Source organism: Vicugna pacos, chromosome 22 (assembly GCF_048564905.1).
Source record: "Vicugna pacos chromosome 22, VicPac4, whole genome shotgun sequence".
NCBI classification, from domain to species: domain Eukaryota; kingdom Metazoa; phylum Chordata; class Mammalia; order Artiodactyla; family Camelidae; genus Vicugna; species Vicugna pacos.
Genome location: NC_133008.1, coordinates 7,193,116 through 7,220,360, shown reverse-complemented (window position 1 = coordinate 7,220,360; position 27,245 = coordinate 7,193,116). Strand labels below are relative to the sequence as shown.

Sequence of the window (27,245 nt, the reverse complement as noted above, 5' to 3'; positions counted from 1 at the left end):
TGGCTCTGCACCTGAGCTATGAGTTTGTCGTGAGGTTGGATTCCATAATTATTTCGGTCACTCGGCCAAGCACCCCAGACAGCTGCTCAGAGCCAGGGCTCGGGGCATCCGGGCCAGCTCAGGCCGTACCCTGCAGGGTCAGCAACAGGTACCTATTCACAGGAGAAGAACCGAGGTCCCCGGCCAGGAGGTCCCCAAACCCGAATTCCAAGAGTGGTTGCACAAGGGGCAGGGGCGTTACCGCCACCCCGGACAGCAGCAGTGTGAGCAGCGGGTCAGTGCTGCCTGCAGCCAGGCTAGGTGGACAGCAGACCTCCGTCTGAAGGGCCTGAGAGGCAGGCACCACAGCCCACCATGCACAGTCTCCAAGTCCCACCCACCCAGCAGATCCAGGCCCCCTCCCTAAAGTGGCAGGCTGGGGAAGGAGGACCTGGCCCACCACAGAGGCCGAGACACACACGCACGTCCAAGGGACACTGGACCTCACCTTGTGGCCAGCTACCCTGTCCCATAGAGCAGGGCCTCTGCCTCCAGGGGCAAGGGAGGGCTGCGCGCACACCCCAGAGCTTGCTAACTTGTGGGGCAGAGTCTGGGGTCCCTGTCCCCCACTGCAAGGGTCTGGAAGCCAAATGGGCTTGGCCTGTGGCTAGCACCATTTCTCCTAGGAAATCCCTTCCTCTGAGCCAGGGCAGCGAGGGACAGTGGCAGGCGCGCAGTTCTGAAGTCAGGAGATGGGCCACCACTCTGACTTCTGCGCTTGGCGCAGCCATCTGACCGGCCTCTCCTTCCCCAGCACCCCCATGTCGACCTGCGTCACAGTCAGCCACCATCTTCCCAAGGGCTCAGGCCTTTCAAAAGCCAGGAGCCATCTTTGATCCTCCCCTCACACTCCACATCCAAAAGCATCCTGAACTCATCCCCCCGCCATCTGCCGTTGCCCACCAGGACGACCCAGGGCCCCCATGGACCTCCTTGCAGCCACTCCCCCCACTGAGAGCCCTCCAAAGGCTTCCCACTGCTAGGGGAGTAAGAACCCCCCCTTGTTCCCCGGCTCGACAGGATCCAGCCCTCGCCCATCTCCAGCCCTTCCCCTCTCCCGTCACTCCCTCGTTTCCAGGAACATGGGCTTCTCTCTGCTCCTCAGTCACACCAGGGTGACTCTTACCTCAGGAAGTGCCAAGTGTTTCTACACCTGTTGTCCCCTCTGTCTGGAGCAGTGTCCCAGGCTGGCCTTCCCTTAAACCAGGTGTGTCTTGTCTCTGACCCAGAGCACCTCCCCCAACTCAGTCTACCCTTTCCCGGATTTTGCTTTGTGCCAGGCTTTCCCCCTCTCTCTGCAGCCTCTGCTCACTGTCTCTCCCACTGGCCAGTGAGCCCCCCAAGAGCCAGGACGTCATCCGGGTCAATCTCTGATGTTACCTCCAGCACCAATCCAGCCCCGGACACAGGCAGGCACACAGTGAGTATGTGTTGAATGAATGAATAAGTGGATGAGAAAACAGACGTGCGGCAGCGGGCGAGGTGCCTGCTCTGGAACGCAGGGTCCCCTCAAGGAGCACAGTTCTTATCCATGTCACCGCCCCCATGACCGGGAGCAGCACCGGGCGCCGGGCTCCTCCCAGCCCAGATCAGCCCCATCCGCATCCCCACGCAGGCCCAGCTCCCCGGCCGCCTCTTCCATCAGGTCCCGGACTCCCCTGAACCCTGTGCCGTCCTGCAAGCTCTCACCTGAGCCCTGACCTCACCCCAAGGGTGCACCTTCATCCTGCCTGGACCCCACGAAAGGCACCCCAGCTGGGCTCTGCCCCCAGGTCCTCCCAGCACGGTCCCTGCAGCCTTGCTTGGGGTCGAGGTGAAGCCCACACCCTAGGACTGGGCCCAGCTCAGCGGAGCCAGGTCAAGAGCTCTGGGAGCGACACCTCGGCACACCATCCAGCCCAAGTTCCAAACACGCGTGTGAGAGAGAGAGGATCAGACTGAGGGAGAGAGGAACAAAGCCCGAGAAGGGCAGGAGAGAGAGCCAGACACCAGCGCTCCGTCTAATTGCGTGACCTTTCTCCAGCTCAGAGTTCCTTCAGGGCCAAGTGCACTGCGCTGCTTGGTATTAATTTGAAAGAGAAATGGGTCAAGGAAAATTGGAAATTTTCATAGAAAACACTTCGGGCTTGGAGCTGGCTGAAGTGTGCGCCAACCTGCAGAGAATTCTGAGAGGAAACAGGGCCTTGGTCAGAGGCCTCCGGCTGGTACAAATTGGCAGAGTTTGGACCTCGGGCCCAAACCCAGCTTCTGCACTCGGCCTGGCCCCCCTGCTTCTGGCGAAGGGCCTTCTCTCCCCATTGGATGTCCCCAGAGCTGTCTCTGCCACCACATCCCTGAGGCTGGGACCCTGCACTTCTCACCTGTTACCAGGCCCCTCTGCCTCCCCAAGAGGCCTCTGTCCAGGGACCTGCCGTGGGACACCTGTCCCTCTGTCCCCGCTCCCATGCATAGATCCAGCATGCTGGAAGCCCACATCTCTTTCACAGCTGTCCCATGGGGGAACCTGCAGTGTGGAGGGAGCCTCGTCAGGGTCCCGAGGGATGTTTGGGGCCCAGCTGCTCCCACCTCTGGCAGGCCGGCCAACACATCTGAAACACAAATGCCACAGACGTGTGAAGTTGTCCCTGGAGACATCACGTCTCTCCCAGTAACATCCCTGTCCGCTGTGCGGGGGATCTGCAGGGCCCACGGCCATGGTGACAGCTAGGCACACTGCCCTTGTTAATTAAACTCCAGATGCACCCAGAGCAGAGCTTCGCTCTGAGACCGCATGTGGTCTGGAAGCCAGGCGCGGTTACTGTGCGCCAACAGAAAGCTCTTCGGGGGTCACTCACTATAAAGGAAAGAAAGAAAGAGCATCAGTGCATCCTGTCTGATGAAGAGAGCGCCTCGGAGACGGGCAGCGAGGGCGGAGAGGGCCTCCGCGCTGGGGCGAGCAGCCCCGGGTCTTGAGCGTAGGGAAGAGCGCGCACGGGGCGGGGGCCACGCCAAGGGTGCGACGAGGGTCAGCAGCCCCTGCGACATCACCCCCATTCTAGAGGTGAGGACAGCGAGACCCAGTGGGGTTGGGTAAGCGGCCCAGGCAGGCACACTGGACCCCTTACACCAAACTGCCCTGGCCTCTGTGCTGAGGTGGCTCCTCTGAGAACTGTCCCCTGCACCTGAGTTGAGGCCACAGCCAGGTCAGCACCGAGATCTCCATCCCTGGGTCACATTCATCATCTGTCTGTTCCCGGGGCTCCGAAGAGCCAGGCCCATCCTGGCCACACTCACCTGGCCAGTTCCACCCCGAACCAGGTCCCATACAAGTGCGGGAGGGGAGAGGAAGGGGGGAGGGCAGGCCCGAGACACAGGGGACACTAAGTTTCAGTCTGAGGAGCGGAGCTGAGCCCGCGGGCTGTCTGCGCCAGCCAGATCGAGTGCCAGTCACAGAGGGCGTCAGGGCGGGGGCCGGGGCAGGGGAGGAGGGCACGCAGGGCAAGTCTCTACTGAAGGCTGAGGTGGGCCCAAGCCCTTGCCTGGCTGCAGGCATCACCTTTGCCTTCGGAGCCCACCGGGCAGGGACCCCAAGCCACAGAGCCCAGGCAGAAAGCCCCCTGGCTCAGCAGACAGCTCTGGAGTGGTCTCCGAAGTCTGACCCCAGACAGCACCAGGCCTCGGAGAATGCGCAGCCTGGGCTGTCCCGGAGCTGGCCCCCGCCCACCACCCCGGCGTGAGGCCACGTCACTGCACTGGTATCTCCAACAGCTGTCCAGGGGGCTGGCCGCGGAGCAGTGGGAGTGCCGAGGCCTCTGCCAAGGGTGCGCTCAGCTCTGAAGCACGCCTCCCGGAGCTGGGCCAGCTGCCTCAGGTTTCACAATCGGCCCTTCTCCTTGGGTTTCCTCTAGTCCCCAAGCTGCAGGCACAGCCCGGGGGCAGAACGAGGAGGAGGGCCTGAGAGGGCCCTGGGCATCGAGCCCCGAGGTCCCAGACTTTCAGTAATTCAGAGAGCCGGCAACAGCCACTGGACAGGGCACGAGCCAAGTGCAGTGGGAGAGCCCTTCAGTCACCACCTGAGAGCGCCAGGCCAGGCCCCAGGCTCTGGCGAATGGCTCAGAAGGTGCCTGGTTGGGGGACACAGAGCAGAGAGAGGCCCCAGCATTTGGACTCTGGCCAGGTCTAGGGCTCAGGGTGCAAAGCCTGCCAAAGGCCTCTCCCCCACTTCCACAGGGACCTCAGACGTCAACACTTTGATATCACGCAGGCTGAGTCATGGCCAGGATTCACCCTCATCCCCAGAACCTGTGAGTAAATTATACAGCTAAAAAGACTTAGCAGATGTGATTAAGTTAAGAATCCTGACATGAGAAGACGCTGCTGGATTATCCCAGTGAGTCAAACATAATCGTAAGTGTCCTCATAAGAGACGGACAGAGAGAAACTTGACCGCAGATGAGGGGAAGGGGCTGTGAACACAGAGCGGAGACTGGAGTGATGCAGCCACAAGCCAAGGAGTGCCCAGGGCTGCCAGAAGCTGGGAGAGGCCAAGAACAGGGTCGCCTCTCAGGTCGCTAGAGGAAGCCAGCCCCACTGATTTTAGCCCCTCAGATCCATTTTGGACCTCTGACCTCTGGAACTATAAGAGAATAAATCTGTGTTGTTTCAAGACACTAAGTTTGTGATAACTTGCAACAGGACCCTAAGACCGCTGTAGGGCAGAAAGCCCCCCGAGTCTGGCTTCCAGCAGGCTAACGCCCCCTCCACACCTGCTGCCTGTTATCCCCAATCCCTACCCCCCACCCCCCGTCAGGCTTCACCCTTGGCTGGGCCCTTATGACTCACACCCACTGCATCACTGAGGCAGGCCTGGCCATCTTCCTGCCACTCAGTGGAGCCTTGCCCACTTCCCATCCGTGGCCTGTCTTAACAGGGATACACTCACTCCGGGCACCATTGCCCTGGCCTCCTGGCCGGCCTTCATCCAGGACCAGACCAGGCTGGCTAAAACACAGAACCATCTGTCAGGCCCTTTCCCTTGCTGAGGCTGCCCACTGCCTGCGGGACTTCATGCAGACCCTGGAACATTCTAGTCTGTGGCCTCCGTGAGCGCCGGGCATCAGCTCCAACCCTCCAGCTCCTGGCCCGAGCGCCTGCCATGAGCTTCACTCCTGGCTCCTTGGCAGCCTGGAAGACTACGTGGCTCAGGGCACCGGGACGGGGCAGAGCCACGCAGCGGGTCAGGAGGGGAGGGAGGGCTGTGGGCCGCCGGGTGGAGACTGTGCCGGCGGGCCACGCTTGGCCACGTGGAGGAGCCACGCAGCGCTGGCTCCCCAACCCCTCTCTCTTCACAGGCTTCCCCTGGCAGCAGCAGGGCAGAGCGCTCCCGAGGGCAGTGTGCCTCCTCTGCCCGCCAGGGAGGACGCCGCAGCCAGACAGCGGCGGGCAGAGGCTTGGCACTGGCTGTTTCCGAGGAGGAGGCAGCCAAGGTCACAGGCACGGAGCTGTCTGACTGCTCCTTCCTCGGCCCAGGCCCGGAGCGAGGCGGGGCGGGAGGCACTGCGGGCCGGGAACCACCTGCCCCGCAGGAACCCACAGCTCCTCCTCTGTCCCAAGGCCCTACCCGGGGACCGCAGAGGGCCCATGAGGAGGGCAAGGGACACTTCCGCCTGTGCATCTCATAAAGCACAGGTGGCCCCTGGGGGTCGTGTTTTATTTGGCCCATATGGTGCTTTTCAGAAACTTGAAGCAACGCTTTAAAATCAGGAGAGTTCACATAAAAGTTCTGATGTCTGGATTCTCTTGACAGTAAGAGGACTGGCTGCCCCCCGGCCCACACTCCCACTAGGTCTCAATCAAAGGAGCCAAGGAGGGGCTGCCCTGGGGACAAGGTCTCCCGTCCGTCCTGTGCCCGCGGTGAGGCCCAGGCCAGACGCCATGTGCCCCCGCACTCACGCTGCTGTTCCCACTTTAGCAGAGATGCACTCTCTGCGGCCGGGTTTGTATCCAAGGCAGGAAAACGAGAGCCAGACCAAGGGTGGCTGCCATTCTTTTTCTGATCCTCTGTGCTGTCCTACTGGCCCTGCCTGCCGAGCCCTGCAGGCCTCTGAGTTTGCAGCCCTTGTCCTGGGAATGGCACGACTTCCTGCGACTGGCACTGTGTGCCTGACAGAGACCACATGCCCAGCACGCGGCCCAGGGATCTTTCCTAGCAAGCGGGGATCTTCCCGGAATCCCAAGTTCTGCAAGGCCGGCTTCTCCATGCGCGTGGTCTCTCGGGCTCCGCCCAGCTTCTCCAGGCCCCACAGTCTGGCTGAAACTGCACCGCACCAGGGTCCAGCTGAGGCAGAAGCGGGGCAAGGGGCCTGCCTGAGCTGTGCCTGAGCACCGTCCCCTGAGAAGAAGTGAAAGACGCCGGCAGTGTTGCTCCTCCACGAATGCGCTCCCCATTCACTGCACAGCCAGCCTAGTAAGGGAGGCGGCTCACTCCCTGCACAAGCTGAGTGGTGGCCCCCAAAGGTACCGGGTCCTATGTGGTACATGACCACAGAGGCAGGCAGAGACTGGAGGGACGCAGCCACAAGCCAAGAAACGCTAGCAGCCACCAGAAGCTGGGACCGGCAAGGAACAAACTCCCCCAGACCCTCCGGAAGGAACCCAGCCCTGCCCACACCTCCATTTCAGCCCAGCGACACTGATTTCAGGCTTCTGCCCTCCCAAACTATGAGAGGATGAGCTGCGGGTGTTTCAAGCCGCCCGGCAGGTGGGAGTGGGCCATGGCAGCCTGAGACTTGGAGTCGTGTGACATTCCAGGATCACCCCGTGCAAGCTCTGAGCAGGGCTTCCCGGCTGGGCTGGGGGCTCCTCACCCCACACCCCCTGGCCCTGGCTTCCCATCACAGCCCCAGACAGTGGTGACAGATGGCAGCCAGGGCAGGGCTCAGGCAGGGGCCCAGAGCTCGGAGTGAGGCTCTGTCCATGCTTGCGTGCAAATGCAAACACAAGTGCATGCCCACACGTGCAGACACACATACACACGTTCACATGCAAGCACCAGAGAGGCCAGTGTCACAGAGCACACCTCCCAACATATGGCCCCAGGCACAGGGCTGGCTCTAGGGAGGACTGAGAATGGGACTCAGGGTGCTGGAGAAGAGTCCATCCCAGGGGAGGCCTGAAGATGCCTGAATCGCCTCTCTCTAAAAGGCCACACTGGCAGCCTGGGCTCAGAGCTCTGCCCTCCTGGCCCAGCCAGGCTCCCAGGCCCAGCAGAGCCAAGCAGAGATGCTTCTGTAACACCCGTGAGGCCAGTGAGGAGAGATGTCTCCCCAGTCTCCCTCGACCCCTTGCCCACCCCAGTACTCTCCTCCTGGGCTCAAGCTGCCCAGTGCACACCCCCGACCCTGCCCTGAGTCCCGGAAGATATGTTAAAACCTTCACTTTCCATCCATTTCCCCAGGCAGCCGGCAGCCCAGCAGCTGACCATTAGTGAGGCTCCGGGAGCCCCTGAGGTCACCCCAGGAAGCCTGCTGGCGGCTCAGGGAAACAAAGCAACAGCAACGAGGCTCAGTGCCCTGGAGGGGCTGAGTGCGACACCCCCACCCCTACAGGCACCCCCCAACCCCCCACAGGCACCCCCACCAACCCCCCCAAAGGTACCCCCCACCAATCCCCCCACAGGCAACCCCCATACCCACACCCACCAGCCACAGATACCCTGTGGAACTCTTAATTCTGCGAGACATTTCTGCAATTAAAAAATTGGACGTGGGCTGTTCAAAACGTGTCTGGAGCCTGAGTTGGGCATACACGCCTCTTTTATAAGCCCCGCCTTCTCTTAAACAGCACTGGGAGGGGCCGCTCACCTCATTTAACGGGAGTAACAGAGGTGACTTGGGGAGAATGGCCACACTGACTCTGGGACTGGAACTGAGCCTCAGGCCCAGATCCTGCTCCCCGGGGCCTGCGAGCCGCCTCTGCACACGCTGCCTCCCCGACACTGTCTTCTCCTGTGTGGTTTTTGTGTTGACACATAATTTCATTACTCTTGGGTACAAACCTAGAAGAATTGCTGGGTCACAGGGTAACTCTAGGTTGAACCTTTTGAGGAAATTGCCAGACTGTTTCCCAGGGTGTCCTGAGCGTGCTGTCCCCTCCCCTGGGGATCAGATGCCCTGACTCTCACCACCCTCCAAGGCACCCCCACACCCCCACCAATCCCCACAGGCACCCCCAGCCCTATTCTCACACCCACACCCAGCCAGATGCCAATCTCCCAGGCCAGGAGGCCCAGGACAGCCTTTCCCCTTCCTCAGAGGACCCATTATATCCACGGCCTGTCAGTAAGTGGGTGTTTCAAACTTGCTTCCAGAAGTCCCTTGTGGGGCGGGAGGAAGCCTCCGGTCAGCACCTCCTGCCTGCTTTGGCCAGGGCCACACCGATACGTCAGGGTTCCCATCAGAATTCACCGGAAGGAGGGTCCCCTGGCTTATACATACACATTGAGAGCCTTTGCAAAGAGGTCCTGGTGTCCTGCGCCCAGCAGGCTGTGTCCTCTCGCAGGAAAAAGCACAGAGGCCAGGTGCACACCCAGCCAAGGACACCGCTTTTATGTATCTCCTCGCTGCCCCTGCGGGCCCTGGCGAGGCCCAGGCTGACGGAGGGCTGGACCGTCTGAAGTCACTCAGAGCAGCCCCAGCATAAAATGTGTCTGGACCACCTCCAGCCAGCGAGTGGGCCTCAGCCCTGGGCCCAGTGGAAACAATCAGGCACATGCAAGGAGAAATGTGCTCTCCGTGGACAAGTCATCCGCACGGGGTCAAGCTGACACTGGGCAGGGACATCAAGGAAAGGAGGCTTGGTGCCAGACTCTGGGTCTGTGGCCCAGACCCACTGTCCTTGGCCCACAGCCCGGAGCCGAAACACCCACAGCCCAGGGCTGAGGGCTGAGGTCTAGAGCTCAGCCTGGGACAGCTCCCCCGACCCCTCCCACTTCAGTGCAGCCTCAGCCCCAGACCATGCAGTTGGCTGTCCCCAGAATCTTCTAAGGTCAATGGTTTCTGGGCTTATTCAGAGTTTGAAATTCCTTTCCTGCATTCTGAGTTCCAAGTTTTCACAGAAGACAGATAGGCAGAGGGCGTGGGGGGAAGGATTCAAGAGAAGATGCCAAAAGACCCACAGAAGCCCCGAGAATCAGGCAAGGCTGGCCAGGCCACAGGGGAGGGCTGCTGTGCCCAGGGGACAGGTACCACATGGAATCTGAGTCTGGTAGCATGGCCAGGGCGCCTGGCAGCCTCACCTCGCCCAGCCTAAGCAGGGGGGCCCCCCCAGGAACCTCAAGTCTCCCAGCAGAGGCTAGCCCGGAAGCCCCGAGCCCACAGTGGCCAGGCCCTCATTTGTCTCAGACGCAGGCACTTTTAATCCCTCTGCACAGACGAGAAGGCAGAGACCAGAGGCCCAAACCTGCCCAAGGGCGGACAACCAGCAAGGAGCAAAACCGGGGGCCCTGATCCCTGATTGGGAGCACGTCCCCTGCCCCATTCTCACTCCTGCCCTCACCCATGGGGTTATTCTCCATTCCTCCCCATGCAGAGAAGCCCAAGAGTGGGAAAGAGGCAGGAGGGGCCGAAGCTGGGGGAGGCCGGCGGGCAGCGCCTGGGGGCCCCCCCTGCTGTCAGCAGCCCAGAAAGACATCGATTCATCCCCTGAGAAGAAGGGCCTGCCGGACGTATCGATCGGCTCTAGAGAGCCCTGCTTCCTGGTGGAGCAATTCCTTTGCAAAGGTACCTGACAGCGTTCCTTGAAATTAGAATGGTGCCCTGCCAGGCTGCACCCAATTTATCTGTCAGCTAGGAAGTCAGAGAGGCCTCAAATAAATGAGCCAGGGCTGCTTGGGGCGCTGGGAGAGTCCTGGCTAATCACAGCACGCTGGGCTGGCCCCCCGGGGCTTCCTGCAAACAGGCAGCGGAGCCTGACCCGAGACCCAGGCCTCCAAGCCCTGCCCTTGCCACTTGCCGTGACTGAGCAGAGCAAAGGGTCTGGAAACAGACACTGAGGGCTGAGCCCGCTCCACAAGAGCCAGTCTTGCAAGGACCACAGCCAGAGCTCGACCTGGTCTGGCTGCGACCCGGGACCCAGACCCTGAGAACGCTGGGGAGGGATGGGCTGGGGGTGGGCCTGGCCTCCCGGAGGGTCCGGAGAGGCTGCACCGAGCCTGCCCAGCAGCACCTCCCACGCTCCTGGGCCCAGAGCACACTTTTCACATGAGCCTGTGCACAGGGTGCCGAGGCCACTGGGTGCACCTCGGGGGTCTCTGTGGAGCACTCCCTTCCCCTCCCGGCACCTCGCTGTCTCCCAGAGGGAGCAGGATCCGAAAGGGCCAAAGGGGCGCTCAGGCCTTTCTCTGTGAGCAGCCCGGGAGGGGCGGTCACCTTCGCAGGGACAGCGCAGTGCAGGGGCAGGGGAGAGGCTGTCTGCGGGCAGCAGACGCCTTCGGCAGACGCACAGGCTCAGAGACAGGCGCGGGACTGAGGCTGGGGCACAGGCCTGGGCTGGACTCCCCGTGATCGCTGACACCTGCCAACCCTCGGAGAGCAGAAGGTAAGGCCCTCAGGCAGCCTTGACTGCCCGCTATGGAGGCCTCAGACCCGCAGGTTTATGACCCACATGCACCCAGACCACGGTGCTGTGCGGTCACCAAGGGCAGGTCTCAGCCTCGACCTGGGACCAGGCCTGCAGAGAGGGTGCCTGAGACCCCTGGGAGAACATTCAGGGTTCACCATGCAACGCTCCCACCTGTAGCAGCCTTACCTGTGTCCAGGGCCTGTGGTCCCCCCAGAGGAGGGGGCCTGGGGGTGTGCGGCCGGCGATACACCACGTGCACACGGCCCTGCTCAGCCTCCTTGGCCGCTAGCCCCTTCTCCAGCGGCTCAATGAAGAACTCCTCTTCCTCCATACGGATCAGGCCAGCCTGCAGGGCAAAGACGAGATGGTTCAAATTCCCCGAGCACAGCAGACGGAGGAGGGGAGGCAGCGAGGGGGGCGCCAGAGGGCAGAAGCTCCCACCTGGACCAGTGGGCCCTGCCCAGCACCCTAGCTAGGTGCTGGCTTGAGCCCTGGGCTGGGGAGGGCATGGACAGGTGGCCCTAGAGGCCCCCTCATTCCAGAGCCTCCACTTCTAGCCACCAGGGCAGAGCCAGCACCCTAGCTAGGTGCTGGCTTGAGCCCTGGGCTGGGGAGGGCATGGACAGGTGGCCCTAGAGGCCCCCTCATTCCAGAGCCTCCACTTCTAGCCACCAGGGCAGAGCCACTGGACGGTGGGGAAACCCATCTGAGGAAAGGGTTCTGCCTGGGTCAGCCCCACCCTCGCCTCCAGGAGCCCAAAGTCCAAAACTGCAGCTGGGAACTGAATCTGTCACAGACATGTTCAGTTGGACCCAAACAGTATTTTCAAAGCTCTGAACCCAACACTCAAAATGCTGCAATTTCACATTTCAAAAATGGAATTCCAGCTTTCCGTGGAAAACACAGGCTGTGACCACAGTGCGCGCTGCCCAGCAGTAGACACCATGGGTGGAGCATGCATCCCTGCAGCTGGCCATAGTCCCCACTGTTCATCCTTTCATCCACGAGGGTCCCCAGCCCAGACTGTACAGCAACTGAACCTCAGCTTCCCCCAGAACCGGCTATGGACCTTCCAAGCTGCAAAGCCCTCGACGGACCCCTGTTCCCATCAGAAGTCGGGCTGCTCTGTACTCTGGCGTCCAAGGCTCTCAGCCTGCCACTGCCCTCCCCGCCCCCAGCTCACACACTATGCACCAGTCCCTGAAACAGCCCTGTCCTTCCAACACACTGCACACCGTCTGGCCTCTGGGTTCCCTGCTCCTGTCCCCAACCTTGATCATCTAGTAAACGCCAATTCTCTTTCAATGCCTGGCTCAGAACCGCCTACCCACCCAATTCCAAGCCCTCAACTGCAGCCACATGGCTGTGCCCTCCCTTTGAGTCCCTGCTGCCATCACTGCCCTATCCAGCTGCCACACTTTGGGTTTTTGGGTTCATTATCCATAAACCACGTAAAAAGATGCACACAGTTAACGTATACAACTCACTGAGTTTGGGAATGAGTACACACTCATGAAACTCTCACCACGATGAGAGCCATGAACAGCCAGCGCCTCTCACAGCATCCTCCACACCCTTTACTGTTATCATTCTTTGTGGTAAGAATCCTACATATAACATCAACTCTCTTAGCAAATTTTAATTATATGACAGAGTATTGTTAGCTATAGGCAGTGTGCTGTATGAAAGATCTCCAGAACTTCCTTATCTTGCATAACTGAAATTCTGCACCCTTTGACCATCACTTCCCACTTCCTCCTCTCCCCAGCCCCCGGCAATCACCATCCAACACTCGACTTCTCTGAGTTTTTAGATCCCGTGCGTAAGTGAGATCTTAACAGTATTTGTCTTTCTGTGTCTAGTTTATTTCACTTAGCATAATATCCTTCAGTGCCAGCCATATTGTTGCAAATGGCAAGATCTTCTTCATTATAAAGGCCAGGTAATATTCCATCGTACGTATGCACCACATTTCTTTATCAATTTGTCATTCCTAGATGGATATTTGGAATGTCTCCATGTCCGTTGTGAACAATGCTGTAATGAACAAGAGAGTGCAGCTACCTCTTCGATATTCTGTTTTCATTTTCTTTGGACACATTCCCAGAAGTGGAATGGTTGATCACATAATAGTTCTATTTTTAATTTTTCAAGGAACCTCCACAGTGACTAAACCAATTTCCATTCCCACCAGCACTGCACAAGGGTTCCCTTTCTCCACGGCCTCACCAACACATGTTATTTCTTGTGTGTTTAACAGCCATTCTAACAGATGTGAGATGATATCTCTTTGTGGGTTTGATTTGGGTTTCCCTGATGATTAGTAATGTTGAGCACCTTTTCATGTATTTCTTGGCCATTTGCATGTCTTTTTTGGGAAAAAAAAATCTATTCGAGTCCTTTGCCCATTTTTTAACTGGATTTTCTTTTCTTTTTCCTTTTTCTTTCTTTCTTTCTTTTTTTCTTGCTTTTGAATTGTATGAGTTCTTTATGTATTTTGGGCATCAACCCCTTATCCGATTTGCAAATGCTTCCTCCCATTCTGTAGGTTGCCTTTTCATTTTGCTTCATTTTGCTTCATTTTGCTTGTAGTTCTTTGGCTATGCACGAGTTATTTCATTTGATGTATTCCCATTTGTTGATTTTTGCTTTTATTGTTCATGCTTTTGGCGTAATACCCAATGTCAAGGAGCTTTTCCCCTAAATTTTCTTCTAGGAGTTCTATGGTTTCAAGTCTTACATTCAAGTCTTTAATCTGTTTCCAAGTTAACCCAGTTAATTTTTGTGAGTGGTGTAGGGTAGGGGTCCAATTTCATCCTTTTGCATATGAATATCCAATCTGCCTACCACCATTTATTGAAGAGGCTATCTTCCCACATTGAGTATTCTTGGCTCTCTTGTCAAATATAAGTTGATTGTATATGCATAAGGTTATTTCTGGGCTCTTGATTCTGTTCCCTTGGTCTGTGTATCTGTTGTTATGTCAGTACCATACTGTTTTGATTACTATAGCTTTGTAATTTAGCTTGAAAACAGAAAGTATTATGCCTCCAAGCTTTGTTCTTTCTCAAGATTGCTTTGACTCTTTGAGGTATTTTATGGTTCCATAAAAATTTTAGGATTGTTTTTTCTATCGGAATTTGGGATTTTCACAGGAATTGCATTGAATCTATAAATGATTTGGGGTACTATGGACATTTTAACAATATTAACTCTTCTGACCCCTGAACACAGTACATCATCCCATTTATCTGTGTCTTCTTCAGTATCTTTCATCAGTATCTTAGAGTTTTTGGTGCATAAATCCTTCACTTCTTTGGGTAAATTTATGCCTAAGTATTTTACTATCTTAGATGCTATTGTAAATAAGAACGTTTTATTTCTTTTTCCGCTAGTTCACTATTAGTGTATAGAAATGCAACTGATTTTTTATGTTGATTTTTGTATCCTAAAACTTTACTGGATTTGTTCTAACATTTTTTTTGATAGAGTCTTTATGATTTTCTACATGCAAGATCATGTCAACAAGAAACAGGAACAATTTTTTTTTCCAATTTGGATGCCTTTTATTTCTTTTTATTACCTGACTGCTCTGGCTAGAATTTCCAGTACTATATTGAATAGAGGTGGTGAGAATGGGCACCCCTGTCTTATTCATGATCTTAGAGAGAAAGCTTTCAACTTTTCACCATTGAGTGTGATGTCAGCTATGGGCTTGTCACATACCTGGCTTTTATTATGTTGAAGTATGTTCCTTCTACACTGAATTTGTTTAGTTTTTATCATGCAAGAGGTTGAATTTTGTCAAATGCTTTTTTCTGCATCTATTGAAATAACGATATGAATTTTATTTTTCATTCTATATCACATTTATTGATTCACATATGTTGAACCAACCCTGCATCCCAGGGATAAATCCCACTTGATCACAGTGTACAATCTTTTTAATGTGCTGCTGAATTTGGTTTTAATATTTTATTGAGAATTTTTCCATCTATATTCCTTGGGGAAACTGGCCTGTAGTTTTCTTTTCTTATAATATCTTTATCTGGCTTTGGTATCAGGATAGTGCTGGCCTCATAAAAATGAGTTTAGGAGTGTTCCTTCCTCTCCAAATTTTTGGAAGAGTCTGAGAAGAACTGACATTAATTCTTTAATATCTGGTAGAATTCACTCGTAATACAATGTAGTCGTGGACTTTTTTCTCTGTTTAGAGGTTTTGATTACAGATTCAATCTCCCCACTCACTGCAGGTCTGTTTAGATTTTCTATTTCTTCATGAGTCAGTCATGGTAGGAGGTATGGTTCTAGGAATCTATCCATTTCTTCTAGGTTGTCCAAGTTGTTGGTGTACATTTGCTCATAGCAGTCTCTTACAATCCTTTCTATTCCTGTGACATCGTAATTTACATCTTTTTATACTGTGTGTCCATGAACAAATTATTGTAGTGATAGCTACTTTGGAATTAGAATTAGAACATTCTGATTTTGACTATATACTTACCCCTACCAGTGTGGCATGTTATTTTCACATTTTCACATTACTAATTAGAGTCCTTTTGTTTCAGGTTGAAGAACTTTCTGCATTTCTCATAAGACAGGACTAGTAGTGGTGAACTCCCTCAGCTTTTGTTTGTTTGGAAAAGTCTTTATCTTGCCTTCATTTCTGAAAGACAACTTTGCCAGGCAGAGCATTTTTTGCTGGTACTTTCTTCCCTCCAGCACTTTGAATATATCATTCCACCCCCTCCTGGCCTGTAAGGTTTCTGCTGAGAAATCCATGGAGAGCCTTATTGGGATTCTCCTGTATGAGACAAAGTTTTTGTCTTGCTGCTTTTAAAATTATCCTTGTCTTCACTTTTAGATAGCTTATTATCATATGCCTTGGAAAAGGTCACTTTGGGGTGACCTATGAGCTTCATGAACTTAAATGTCCAAATCTCTCTCCAAAGTTTGGGAAGTTCTCAACCACTGTTTCTTTAAATAAATGTTGTGCCATGTTCGCCCCCCTTCTCCTTGGACTTTAACAGTGCATAGGCTGTTTCTCTTAATGCGTCCCACAGCTTTCCTCATTCCTTTTCCTTCTTTTTTCTTTTGGCTCCTCTGACTAGACAACCTCACATGATCTGCCTTCCAGCTCACTGCTTCTTTCTTCCGCCTGGTCCCGTTGGCTGCTGGTGTTCAGGGCCGAATTCTTCAGTTCAGTCATTGTGTTCTTCGGCTCCAAAACTTACTTGGCTCTTTTTTTATATTTCCCATCTCTTTGTTGAACTTTTCATTTTGTTCTTATATCATTTTCCTGTTTTCATATTAAATTGTTTCTCTGTGTTCTCTTGTAGCTTTCTGAGCATCTATAGAACAATTATTTTGAATTCTTTATCAGGCAATTCAAGCACCTTGTTTCTTTTGGGTCAGTTACTGGAAGTTTACTCTGCTCCTTTGATGTTATCATGTTTCCCCAATTCTTCAAAATCTTTGTAGCTTTGCATAGCTTTCTGTGCATTTCCAGACGTTATGGACTGAGTTGAGTAAGGAAAGACCCTCACCTGCAGGGTGGAGTGGAACTTTATAAAGCATATGGGCAGCTACTTAATTTTAAAAAAGGCAAAACCTGAACCACTTTCTGCACTTAAAGAGGTCTAACAAGTCAAATACACTATCTATCTTAGATAGACATGATTTCTTAAATTTTAAAATATTGTACTATTTATGGTGGTGGGGTTTTCCTAACTAATATGCAAATAAATTCAATCATTTCAGAAAAAAGGGGTCTGCAATGGCTGCAAGGACTCTTGGGGTTCTTAGTGGGGCCCCCAGGTCCAGAAGCTAGGGACCAGGGCAGGCAGTAGTGGTGGCCAGAGCCAGCAGCATGCATGGGGCCAGCTGGAGGTACCTGTGTAGCGTCAGGGTCCAGTTGCAGACACTCGTGGAAGAGTCAGGGCCAGCAGTGAGGACCAGAGGCAACTGCAGCTACCTGAGCCCTGGCTGTTGACATCCACTTTTTTTGGCTGCAGAGTCTCATCATGGGCGCACACATGGCAGTGGAGGCTGGTGACAGGAATCAGGGCAATGGCATGCATGTGCACAGTCAGAGGCTAGCCCTGGGTGTCCACACGGTGGTGAGGGTCAACCAGAGGGGTCAAAGTCAGCATTTTGCACTTACGTGGCTGCAGGGGCCTGGGCTGGCTGCCTATGCAGATCCTGTGTTGAGGGTGGGGGGAGGAAGGGAGCAAGAGGGTGCAGGTGCCTGGTGTCCGTGAACATGAAAACCTGTGAACCAAAACCTCAGCTGGAAAATCCACAGGGGGTCTGCCGCGGCCCTGCTGGCCATCGGTTTCTTCAGTGGTGGAAGCTGCTGGGGGCCTCCGCAGGGCAGGTCACTCCCCCTGCACGGCTGGCGGGAGCCCCTGTCCTTCCTGGTTTCTAGTTGTTTCTATACGTCTCAGCTTTGCTGGTCTCTGGGTGGCATGAAACCAAAGTGGGCTCTTTGTGCATTGCCCAGAGAGGCTGGGGAAGCTGGCCGCTCACCCGGGTCTCCCTTTCCTGGTGAGGGAAACTTTCGGCGGGGGAGCTCCCTCCTTGGCCCTGAGCAAGACTGGGGGCAGGACGATGCAGGCACAGTGAAGCTGTCTCCCGTCTCTCCTTTGCAGTTATCCTCAGGTTTTCGTTCCGCTGTGTCACTGAAGTGTTTTAGGTGGCCTCCCGAGCGCTCCTGGAGCTGGTTTTCAGCATGGATAGCTGTTTAACTGTTCATCTTTGCCGGACGATGGAGGCTGGGGTTCCCTAACCCACCAACCGGGAGACTTCTCTCAGGGGTTTGTAAAAGCTTGAATTAGTTGCCCCAACTCAAGAATCAGGATTTTCACATAAGTGACCAGATTTCCAGACTCTCTCGGAACATCAGAAAGGCTGGCATTTCCTGGCCGATATGCCAGCTTAGCCGTAGTGGCTGGGCATTCCCTCTAGGGGTCTCCCCTTAAGCCTCCAGGGGGACCACAGCCCTGCCAACCCCCAGACTCTGGCCACCAGCCCTGTGAGAGAAAACATTTCTGCTGTTTGCAGTCATTGTCAGCAGCCGCAGGAAACCAGCCCAGGGTGCCGGTGGGCAGTAGAATGAAGCGGGTGGCCACGCTCTGAGGGGCACAGGGTGAGGCACAGAAGTGGCGGACCCCTGAGGACACGGGTTTGAGGCATCCTGGATTTCCGGGGCAAAGAGGAAGGGCAGGAGCCAGAGCGATGAGGGCCAAGACTGGGGCACCAGGGTCACCGGTCTGTGGGAAGAAAGAGGAGCGGAGAGGCCCGTGGGAACCCTCAGGCCCCCGCACTCTGACTCACCCGGGGTCCCAGGGCCCCTCCAGGCCTGGAGAGGGTGAGCAAATGTTTGCGAGATGAGTGAATAAATGACCCTGAAATGGCGGGACACGTCCTCTGAGAGAGACACACAGATGGGGGGGACAGTGACACTGAGGGACATCCCCTTCCGCTGGCACGTGGGTAAGAGTGTTTATAGCAGCGAGAGTTCTCCTCGCTGTCACTGACATTCCCATGTTTGTGGTTTGGGGGAAGACGGGTCTCAGCCCCATCTCATTAATGGAGTTCATTTAAGGACGTGTGGGAATGAACTGCGGGGAGGCAGCGGGTGCGCGGTCTGGGAGTCCGATGTTCTGGGTTCCCGGCACCATTTCTGTCTGGCCAGGTGGCCTCAGTCCAGGTGCCAAGGCTCCCTGGGCCTCCAATGACTCGCCTGTAAAGAGGCATGGTAGCCCCTTCCCCCCGCAACTGCTGCAGTAGTACAGGGCACACGTAGGCAGCGCTCTGCAACCCAAGTGATGTCATCCCCCCTGCCTGCTGGGACCCAGCGGTTGGAAGCCCTGCCAGGGACACACAGGGTCTAGAAATCAAACCCCAGGTGGAACAAGTATCTCTTGAGTAGAGACCCAGGCCTACCGTGGCAGTTAAGGCAGGACACTGGGGCATCAGGGTCCAGTGGGGCAGCCCCTCTTCTGGAGGGACCCCTGCACCCTGGGCGTGGAGCCATCTATGCCACAGGCCCAGGGTCCTGGGGCCGTTCTGGAGGGACCCAGCGTGACAATAACCCAGGACACAACCTGGTGAGAAGCAGTCCTCTCTGATCTGAGAGACCCCAGGAGAGTTTGGGGTGTCCCTTTACGCCAGAATTAGGATCATCTCCTCTGCTGGCCTTCTGGTGAGAGGCCGCCGGGCTGACCTAGGGGCACTGGATCTGTCTGATGCTGCCCCGGGCCTTGTCACTGTCAGGAAGCCAGGGCCCAAGTTGGGCAAGCTGCCCAGCAGGGACCCCCCCCCGAGTGCCCACAGAAGGGCACTGCAGCCCCGCGGGACAAATCGGAGGCATGGTACCAGTTCACACAGGTCTCCTCACTCAGCCAGAGGCTTCTAACTGACAGCCCACTCATGGAGAAGCCACATCCCTCACCAGCATCAACTCATCTCCGACAGATATCAGTGGAACACACATGCGGGTCGCCCTGATGAACCTGGGCGGCACCTGCCCCGACCACTCTTAGCCCCATGAGTGACCGGCACTGGGCACCCTGAGGCCAGACGCCGCCTGCCTCAAGACCAGCGCCAGGACCAACGGACGAGGACCCGAGCCCCGCTCAAGGCCACCGGCCAGGGTGCTGCTTGGTGGGGGCTCTCCACAAAGAAAGCAGGGTTTGTTTGATTGCCTGGGTTTAAAGTACTTTAGTATGCATGCCAGGAATGATCTGTCTGGAAAAAAAAAAGAAAAGAAAACTGACAAGAGAACAAGGTACAGAATGTGGGCTACGTTTTGCTGAGATTTTTCCAGGACTTTGATTTTCCTGCTGCCGGTGGCAAGTGTATCTGGTTTGACATGTAATTTTTATTAATAAGAATCAGTTTCCTCTCCCCACTTGATAAATATTAAAGAAGCCCCTGAAGCACGCCGTTATGAAGGGCACTCAATCAGGAGCCTGTCGGCGTCCCTGCAGCCTGGTGTCCCGCAGAGGGGCCGACGCCCTGACCCTGGCTCTCACCCCAAATCCACTCTGCTCGTGAACTCTGCGACTAATCGTCTGCCCAGCCTGGCCGGGGGGAGGCTCACAGAGAGAACCCTGTCCCAGACCCTCGGGTGCCACTACAGGGGCCTGAAACCCGACAGTTCTCTGGTCATCATACAAATCCCTGGTTCTGAGATCTTGGTGAATTATAAGACGCCCGCCCTACCTCTCCCTTCTTCTGTGCCCTGTTCCTTTGCTGTTCGGTTTTTGATGAAGTAGTCACTAGAAATGGAAACTAAAAGTTAAACATTTATAAGAATCCAGAGGCTTAATGGATCTCCTCTGTTACTTTGAATTTTAAAGCACTCAGAACACTGACACTCACAGTAACACCAAAGATCGCTGATCACAGATCACTGTAACAAATAATAATGAAAACATTATTAGAAAAAAAACAGACAAAACACTGGCATCCTCAGGGTTGGGGTCTCAGGGAAAGGCATCCTGTTCTCATCTGCTAGGCGCCCAGTTTGCCACCCTCACTGGCTCCTTCAGGGGAAGCCACAGGCAGTAGCACAAGGCAGACTCCTGCGTGTGCGTGAGAGGACCAGGTCTGTCACTCAGCCTTGTCGTTCTTGCAGCCTCCAGCACCAAGACTGTCAGGCGTCTGTCAAGGTTGCAGTGGTGACAATGGAGAATAGAAAGAAACAAAGACGCTGATCCAAAAACGGAAGGATCCAGATTTTGACAGAGGACAAGACAGCATGCGTCTGCATCAGTTCGCTGTCACTCCAAACTCCACCTTGCTCTGAAACACACACACGCACGTGCGCGCGCACACACATACTCTTGCCATAGGAATTCCCCGCAAATGCTGGCATCTGCTAAGACTCCTGTTCCTGGAGATATTTTCACTCCAAGAGAACCGTATCCTTTCTTCCGTTCTTCCTTTTGGTACAGAATCCTTGAGATGCAGCTGGGCAACGGGCACCAGCCTGCTCTGCAGGGAGACACGTGGCCACGTGGCCACGTGGCCAAGCCCAAGCCTGGTCTGAAGATGGGCTAGTGGGCCTGCCGCTTCCAGGGCACCTGCCCCAGCCCGCTCGGGCATGCCCTTTCCCCTACCGGCTACCTGGGCAAGACCAAGGCAACCCTGGAAGCTTGATGGGGAGGGGACCACTCACAGGCGCCAGAACCAAGTCTCATCAGATGGAAGCTGCTCCGTCCCAGCCAGGGGACCCCTTCACAGTTCAGTGTACGAGGGTATTTTGCATATTGATTTTTCCAAAAGGAGCACCAGCCATCTCTGGGGGAAACGGCCACCAGGAGGCGAGAGCACTCGCATGAAGGAATCTGTCCTCTCCCAAGTCTCTCAAAGCTACTGCTCTGCACCTTCCAGAGCATTCCTCCTGGAGGGGGCCTGTCTGTGGACGCCCTTGTGGCAGTCCCTGCCTCCCCTGCTCTCCGCCTCATCCGGTGGACACACGTGGCTCTTGCCACGTGACATCCACACCTCTCTTTCCTCTTGGGGAGCCACCCCCCCCCCAGAGTGGAGGCCAGGGCTTGTGCTCCCACGTCAGACAGGAGGCTGTGGCCAGAGCTGGGCCCCACAGCTGAGCTAAGGCACCACAGACAGGGTTGTCCCTGAGCGCCACAGAGCCCCTGTGAGCTCACCCAGCAGGTCCTGCCTCCTCGTGGACTTGATTTCCGGCCCTCTGCAATCTTTGCTCTAGAAAGTCCCTCTTTTGCCCTAAGCTGGTCAGGGTCAGTTTCTGACGTTCAAAACCATGGGGCGCCGACAGCCATGCACCCCAAAAGCGGAGCTCTGTGCCCAGCCAGGTTGGGTCCCACTTCGAAGATCGAAGTGGAGGGAGTGACACTGGATGCAGAGCCAGGAGACCTGGCTTCAAATGCCAGTCCTGAGCCGGTCCTGTTCCCTCTGCAGCCCCGGTTCCCTCAACTGCTAAGTGGGGCGTCAGGCCTGGTGACCTGTGAATTAGGCACTGGTCATCCTTCAGTAATTCCAGTAGGACCAAGGGGGCACCAGCAGAGAGAACCCAAAGAAACTCAGAGCAGGAGACACACTCCTCCCCAGGATCGTTGCCTCCGAGGACAAAACAAAGCCCAGGGCCTCCCGCAGGCCACAGCAGCCCACTGTCCAGGCCCCAGTGCCACAGGCTTCTGCCCTTCGTTCCCAAGGGGCTTGGTGGCATCTGAGGGGCCCCCAGGCTTGAGCCCTAATGTAAGCCCCGTGTCCTGCAGGAGCCTTCAAATACGATGCAAATTCGATCTCCCCTAAAATTCTACAAAGCAAAACACTCCATTTCCAGAGGACTCTAAAGTTCAAAGAACTGAAACCACCAGCTCAGATTTCCCAGGGACAGGCTTGGGACCGTGGCCTGGCCTTCCGACCACTGGCCCCCGGGAGATCCAGCGTGGGGGGGCGCCGAACTCCAGCATTCTCTTCACCGCCGTCACAGTTTCTGCCTTGCCCGATTTCATTCAGTTCTAGCTTGATACCCCTGTCTGCTAAGACTCTGAGCCTGAACACCCATCTCTCTCCATTATTAAAAAAAAAATTAAGAGTGTTGATAAAAGGTCTGTTAGTATCAAATTGAGACGCTCCTTGACTCAATCAGAAAGTTTAAAATAAAACTGAAAAGGGAATAATTTTCTCACTATGAAATTCATGCTTTTTAAAATATTTAACACCTTTGCTGAGATAGATATATAGATATATATATATATACATATATATCTATATATAATTCACATAGCACACAATTCACTCACCTACCCTGTACAATTCAACCATCACCACAATCGATTTTAAAACATTTTCAAAACACCCCAAAAGAAACCTCATACACGTTAGCAGTCATTCCTCACTTTTTCCCAGACCCTCCCCAACACACACACACACACACGCACACATGAACCAGCCCCTGGCAACCACTTATCCACTTTCTATCTCTAAGGATTTGTTTATTTTGGACATTTCACATAAATAGAATCACATAGTATGTGTTCTTTTGTGGCTGGTTTTGTTCACTTACTGTTTTTCAAGATTCTTGTTATGTAGGTAATATATCTGTACTTGAATTCATTTTTTATTGTTAAGTAATACTCCATCGACAGATGTACCATATTTTATTTATCCATTCATTGGCTGATGGACATTTGGGTTGTTTCCACTTTTTGGCTTTTATGAATAATGCTGCTTTGAACATACATGCACAAGATTTTGTAGGAAAAACTAAAAACAGACTTACCAAATGATCTAGCAATCCTACTCCTGGGCATATATCCAGAGGGAACTCTAATTCAAAAAGACACATGTACCCTAATGCTCATAGCAGCACTATTTACAATAGCCAAGACATGGAAATAAACTAAATGTCCATCAGCAGATGACTGGATAGAGAATTTGGGGTATATTTACACAGTGGAATACTACTCAGCCATAAAAAGGATAAAATAATGCCATTTGCAGAAACATGGATGTTCCTGGAGAATGACATTCTAAGTGAAGTAAGTCAGAAAGGGAAAGAAAAATACCATATGATATCACTCTTATGTGGAATCTGAAAAAAAAGACAAATGAACTTATTTACAAAAGAGAAACAGACTCACAGACATAGTAAACAAACTGACAGTTACCAGCAGGGGAAGAGGGTGGGAAGGGATAAATTGGGAGGTCAAGATTTGCAGATACTAACTAATATATATAAAATAGGTAAACAAGAAGTTCATACTGTAGAGCACAGGGAACTATATTCAATATCTTGTAGTAACCTATAATTAAAAAGAATATGAAAATGAATATACGTATGTGTATGTATGACTGAAACATTATGCTGTACACCAGAAACTGACACATTATAAACTGACTATACTTCAATTAAAATATATATATTTATATGTGAAACAAGGTTTTGTAGGGACATATTTTCATGTCTCTTGAGTACAGATCTAGGAATGGAATTGCTGGGTCACACGGTCACTCTGTGTCAGACTGTTTCCCAAAGCAGCGACACCATTTTACATTCCCATCTGCAGTGTATAAGGGTCCCAATTTCTCCACGTCCTCACCAATACTTGTTACTATTTATCTCTTTCCTTCTAGCCATCCTCATGGGTATAGAGTGGTATTCCATTATGGTTTTTAAACAAATTTTTATTGAAGTGTAGTTGATTTACAATGTCAGTTTCAGGTGAATAGCAAAGTGACTCAGTTATACATAAACATACATATTTTTTTTTCTTTTCAGATTCTTTTCCATCATATGTTATTATAAGAAACTGAATATAGTTCTCTGTGCTATAGTTCCTTGTCCATATTGTTTATCTATTTTATATATAATAATATGTGTCTGTTCATCCCCAACCCCTAATTTATCCCTCCCTGCCCTTTCCCCTTTGGTAACCATAGTTTGTTTTCTATGTCTGTAAGTCTGTTTTTGGTTTGTAAGTAGAACTTATATTATTTTTTTTAGATTCCACATATAAGTGATATCATATGGTATTTGTCTTTCTCTGTCTGACTTACTTCACTCAATATGATCATCTCTAGGTCCATCCATGTTACTGCAAATGGCATTGTTTCATTCTTTTTTATGGCTGAGTAATATTCCATTGGAGATATATATATATATATATATATATATATATATATATATATATATACACACACACACACACACACACACACACACACCACATCTTCTTTATCTAATCATCTGTTGATGGACATTTAGGTTGTCCATTATGTCTTTGATTTGAATTCCCCTGATAACTAAGAACAATGAGCATCTTTTCATGTGTTTATCGGCCATCTGTTTCTCTTCTTTGGAGAAATAACTATTCAGACTCGTTGCTCATCTTTTAATTGGATGAATTTAATTTTTAATTGACTTGTAAGAGTTCTTTATATATCCTAGATACAAGTTCCTATTAGTGATATAATTTGCAAACATTTTCTATCACTCTGTAGGCTCTCTTTTCACTTTCTTGATGGTGTTCTTTGAAGTAATCAAGGACGTTCACGAGGTCCAACTTATCTATTTTTTTCTTTGATCATTTGTGCTTTTGGTGTCACATCTAAGCTTTTGCCAAAACACCCAAAACAGTGAAGATTTACTCCCATATGTTTAAAGAACTTCATAGTTTTAAATCTTATATTTAGATCTATGATCTTTTTGAGTTAATTTTATATGATATGAGATAGGCGTCCAACTTCATTCTTTTGCTTGTGGCTTATCCAACTGTCCCAGCACCACGCGTTGAAAAAACTATTCTTTCCTCCATTAAATTGTTTTGACACCCTTGTCATAAATCAATGTGAAGAGTTATTTCTGGATCCTCAGTTCTATGTCATTGATCTATATGTTTATCTTTCTGCCAGTACCACACATTTTTGAACTGTAGCTCTGCAGTAAGTTCTGAAATAAGAAAGTGTGAGTCCTCTACCTTTGTTCTTCTTTTTCAAAATTGACTATTTTGGGCTTCTTGTATTTTCGTATGAATTTTAGCTTGTCATTTTCTGCCAAGAAGCCAACTAGGACTGTGATAGGATCCAACGCTTTCTAATGTCATGTGTGGTGTCACATTAATTCACTTCTTAGGCCCACCTTTGGGGAACGCTGGCCTGGAAAGCCAAGAGATTGGGATGGGACCCTGAACTCTGCAAACTAACCAGATATAGGACCTTGAGCAATTCAGAGCCTCCAGAAGCGGCGACGATGGTGCGTAGAGGCACCATGCCCACCTCTGCTGCAGGAGCGAATCCTCTCAACAGTGGCCGCCTCAGCGCCGCTCTACACCTCTCTCCATCACTCCTCACCTGCCACTTCGTGCAGCCCAGACTTGCCTTCAAAATCGAGTCCCCACAAACGGGGAAATCGCAGGTTGAGAGGACCAGCACTGACCTCATCATCCGTTCCACTGTGATCATTATGATTACAACCCAGAAGTCATTTACCATATATTCTGGAAAGGAAGTCTATGCAATGTAAAAATAATTTGTACTTCAACTTTAATAAGCTGGGGCAAAAACTGTCAAACAAGTCAATAAAAAAAATGAAAGAAAAGCGTAGAGGAGGGACAAAAGAAGTAGTTTAGCTGCATTAATTTCTCAGTCTTCCATAGAAGGATCCGTACTTACTGACAAGCTGCTGAAGTTGTCAGACATATGTTTAAGAATACTAAAAAAAAAAAAAAAAGCCACAACTAGAAAAACAACCATATTCCTTCCAAATAACTGAAGATGAAGGAGGACAGAACAGACAGCAAACAGAAAAACAGCCCAAAAGACCGTAAAAACAGAAAACATAAGATGACAGAAGTAACATCAAATAGATGCGTTATAACAATAAATGTAAATGGTCAGATTCCTTCCAAAACTTTCTATGACCTGCAAAAGAAAACTATCAAATTTCCAAATTTATGTTGGACCAAAAGCGTTTTACAGGTGAGACTTTTTACCACATAAGGAACAAACACATCCATGGCATGTTGCTGACCAAGGAAGGCAGGCCCAGCTCCAGGACAATGATGCACTTATGCAAAGTCACACACGTCTCCATGCCTGATGTCAGCACAGCCTCACGCAGGGAAGCCGTCCAAGTCGCCCGGCTTCCGTTCACATGCTGCCTTCAGCACTGGCTAACGGTGGGCTCTGGGCTCCAGCGTCTCCAGGGCAAAATGAGGATAGTAAGAATATTCGCACAGGTGGTGTGAGGGTTAAACCAGACAGAGCACTTAGCGCACAGCTAGCTTATTAACTAGCCCAATACCATCGTTATCATTAACATGAAATGGGAGTCGTCTGGACACAGGTATAACAAAGTTAACAATGTCAAGGTTTGGTGTGAGTTTTGCTTTTTTATTAGTATTTTCTGCATGTTGTGAGTTTTGGGGGTTTTTTGTTTTTCTGGGTTTTTTTGTTTGTTAGTTTTTTTTTGTTTTTTTTTACAAAAAGCACACATCAAAACAGATAATTGTTTAAAGAAAGGAGCAGGGAAAGGGGAAGGGCTAGGAAGAGAAAGATAAGGGAGAGAAATGAGATAAACAAGATGCTGACAAGAATGCCTCCCGGGGCCAGAGCAGAGGCCAGCCAGTCGGTCTTCTCACTAAGTCAGGCCGCGCCGGGGTGGCTCCCCCGGGAGCTGGCCTCCCAGTCTGGTCTAGGGAGAGGGGTCAGCAGGTCAAGCCCAGACCCCAGAACCGCCACAGGCCCACCCATCCATCACAAGGCCTGACACCGTCCCCGCCAGGCGCTGGGGCTGACATTTCCCAGGTCTCCCTCAGCACGAAGACCGCGTCGGGGAATGTCCCCAGTCACAAATTAACATTCGCATAAATAACAGGGCGCTCTCCACTGAGGAAGGAAAATGACTCCTGCTGTTAGGAGCAGCTGCCAGTCTCAAAAAGTGGAATTTCTCTTTCTGGGCTCCCGCATCTCACCAGCTGGGCCCCAGCAGACTGTGGCCTTGAGACGTGAGGTGGAGGTGAGCTCACAGAGTAAAGTTTAGGCTCCCTGTTCAAGGTCCTGCCAAAAGACCCCTCCCTGGGCCGCTCTCCCAGATGGCCTCCCCGCCTCCTCAG

The 27,245-nt window shown here is 52.4% G+C and overlaps 1 protein-coding gene across 2 annotated transcripts in view; it reads right to left on the bottom strand.

Annotated features, from left to right (window-relative positions):
- The window catches only part of ADAMTS2 (ADAM metallopeptidase with thrombospondin type 1 motif 2), a 204,629-nt gene that overhangs the window by 123,348 nt on the left and 54,036 nt on the right, over positions 1-27,245 (bottom strand). For both annotated transcript variants that reach the window (XM_072947118.1, XM_072947119.1), the window contains exon 3: positions 10,825-10,984. In XM_072947118.1, the coding sequence (XP_072803219.1) occupies positions 10,825-10,984 (160 nt within the window). The remainder of the gene's footprint in view (positions 1-10,824; positions 10,985-27,245) is intronic.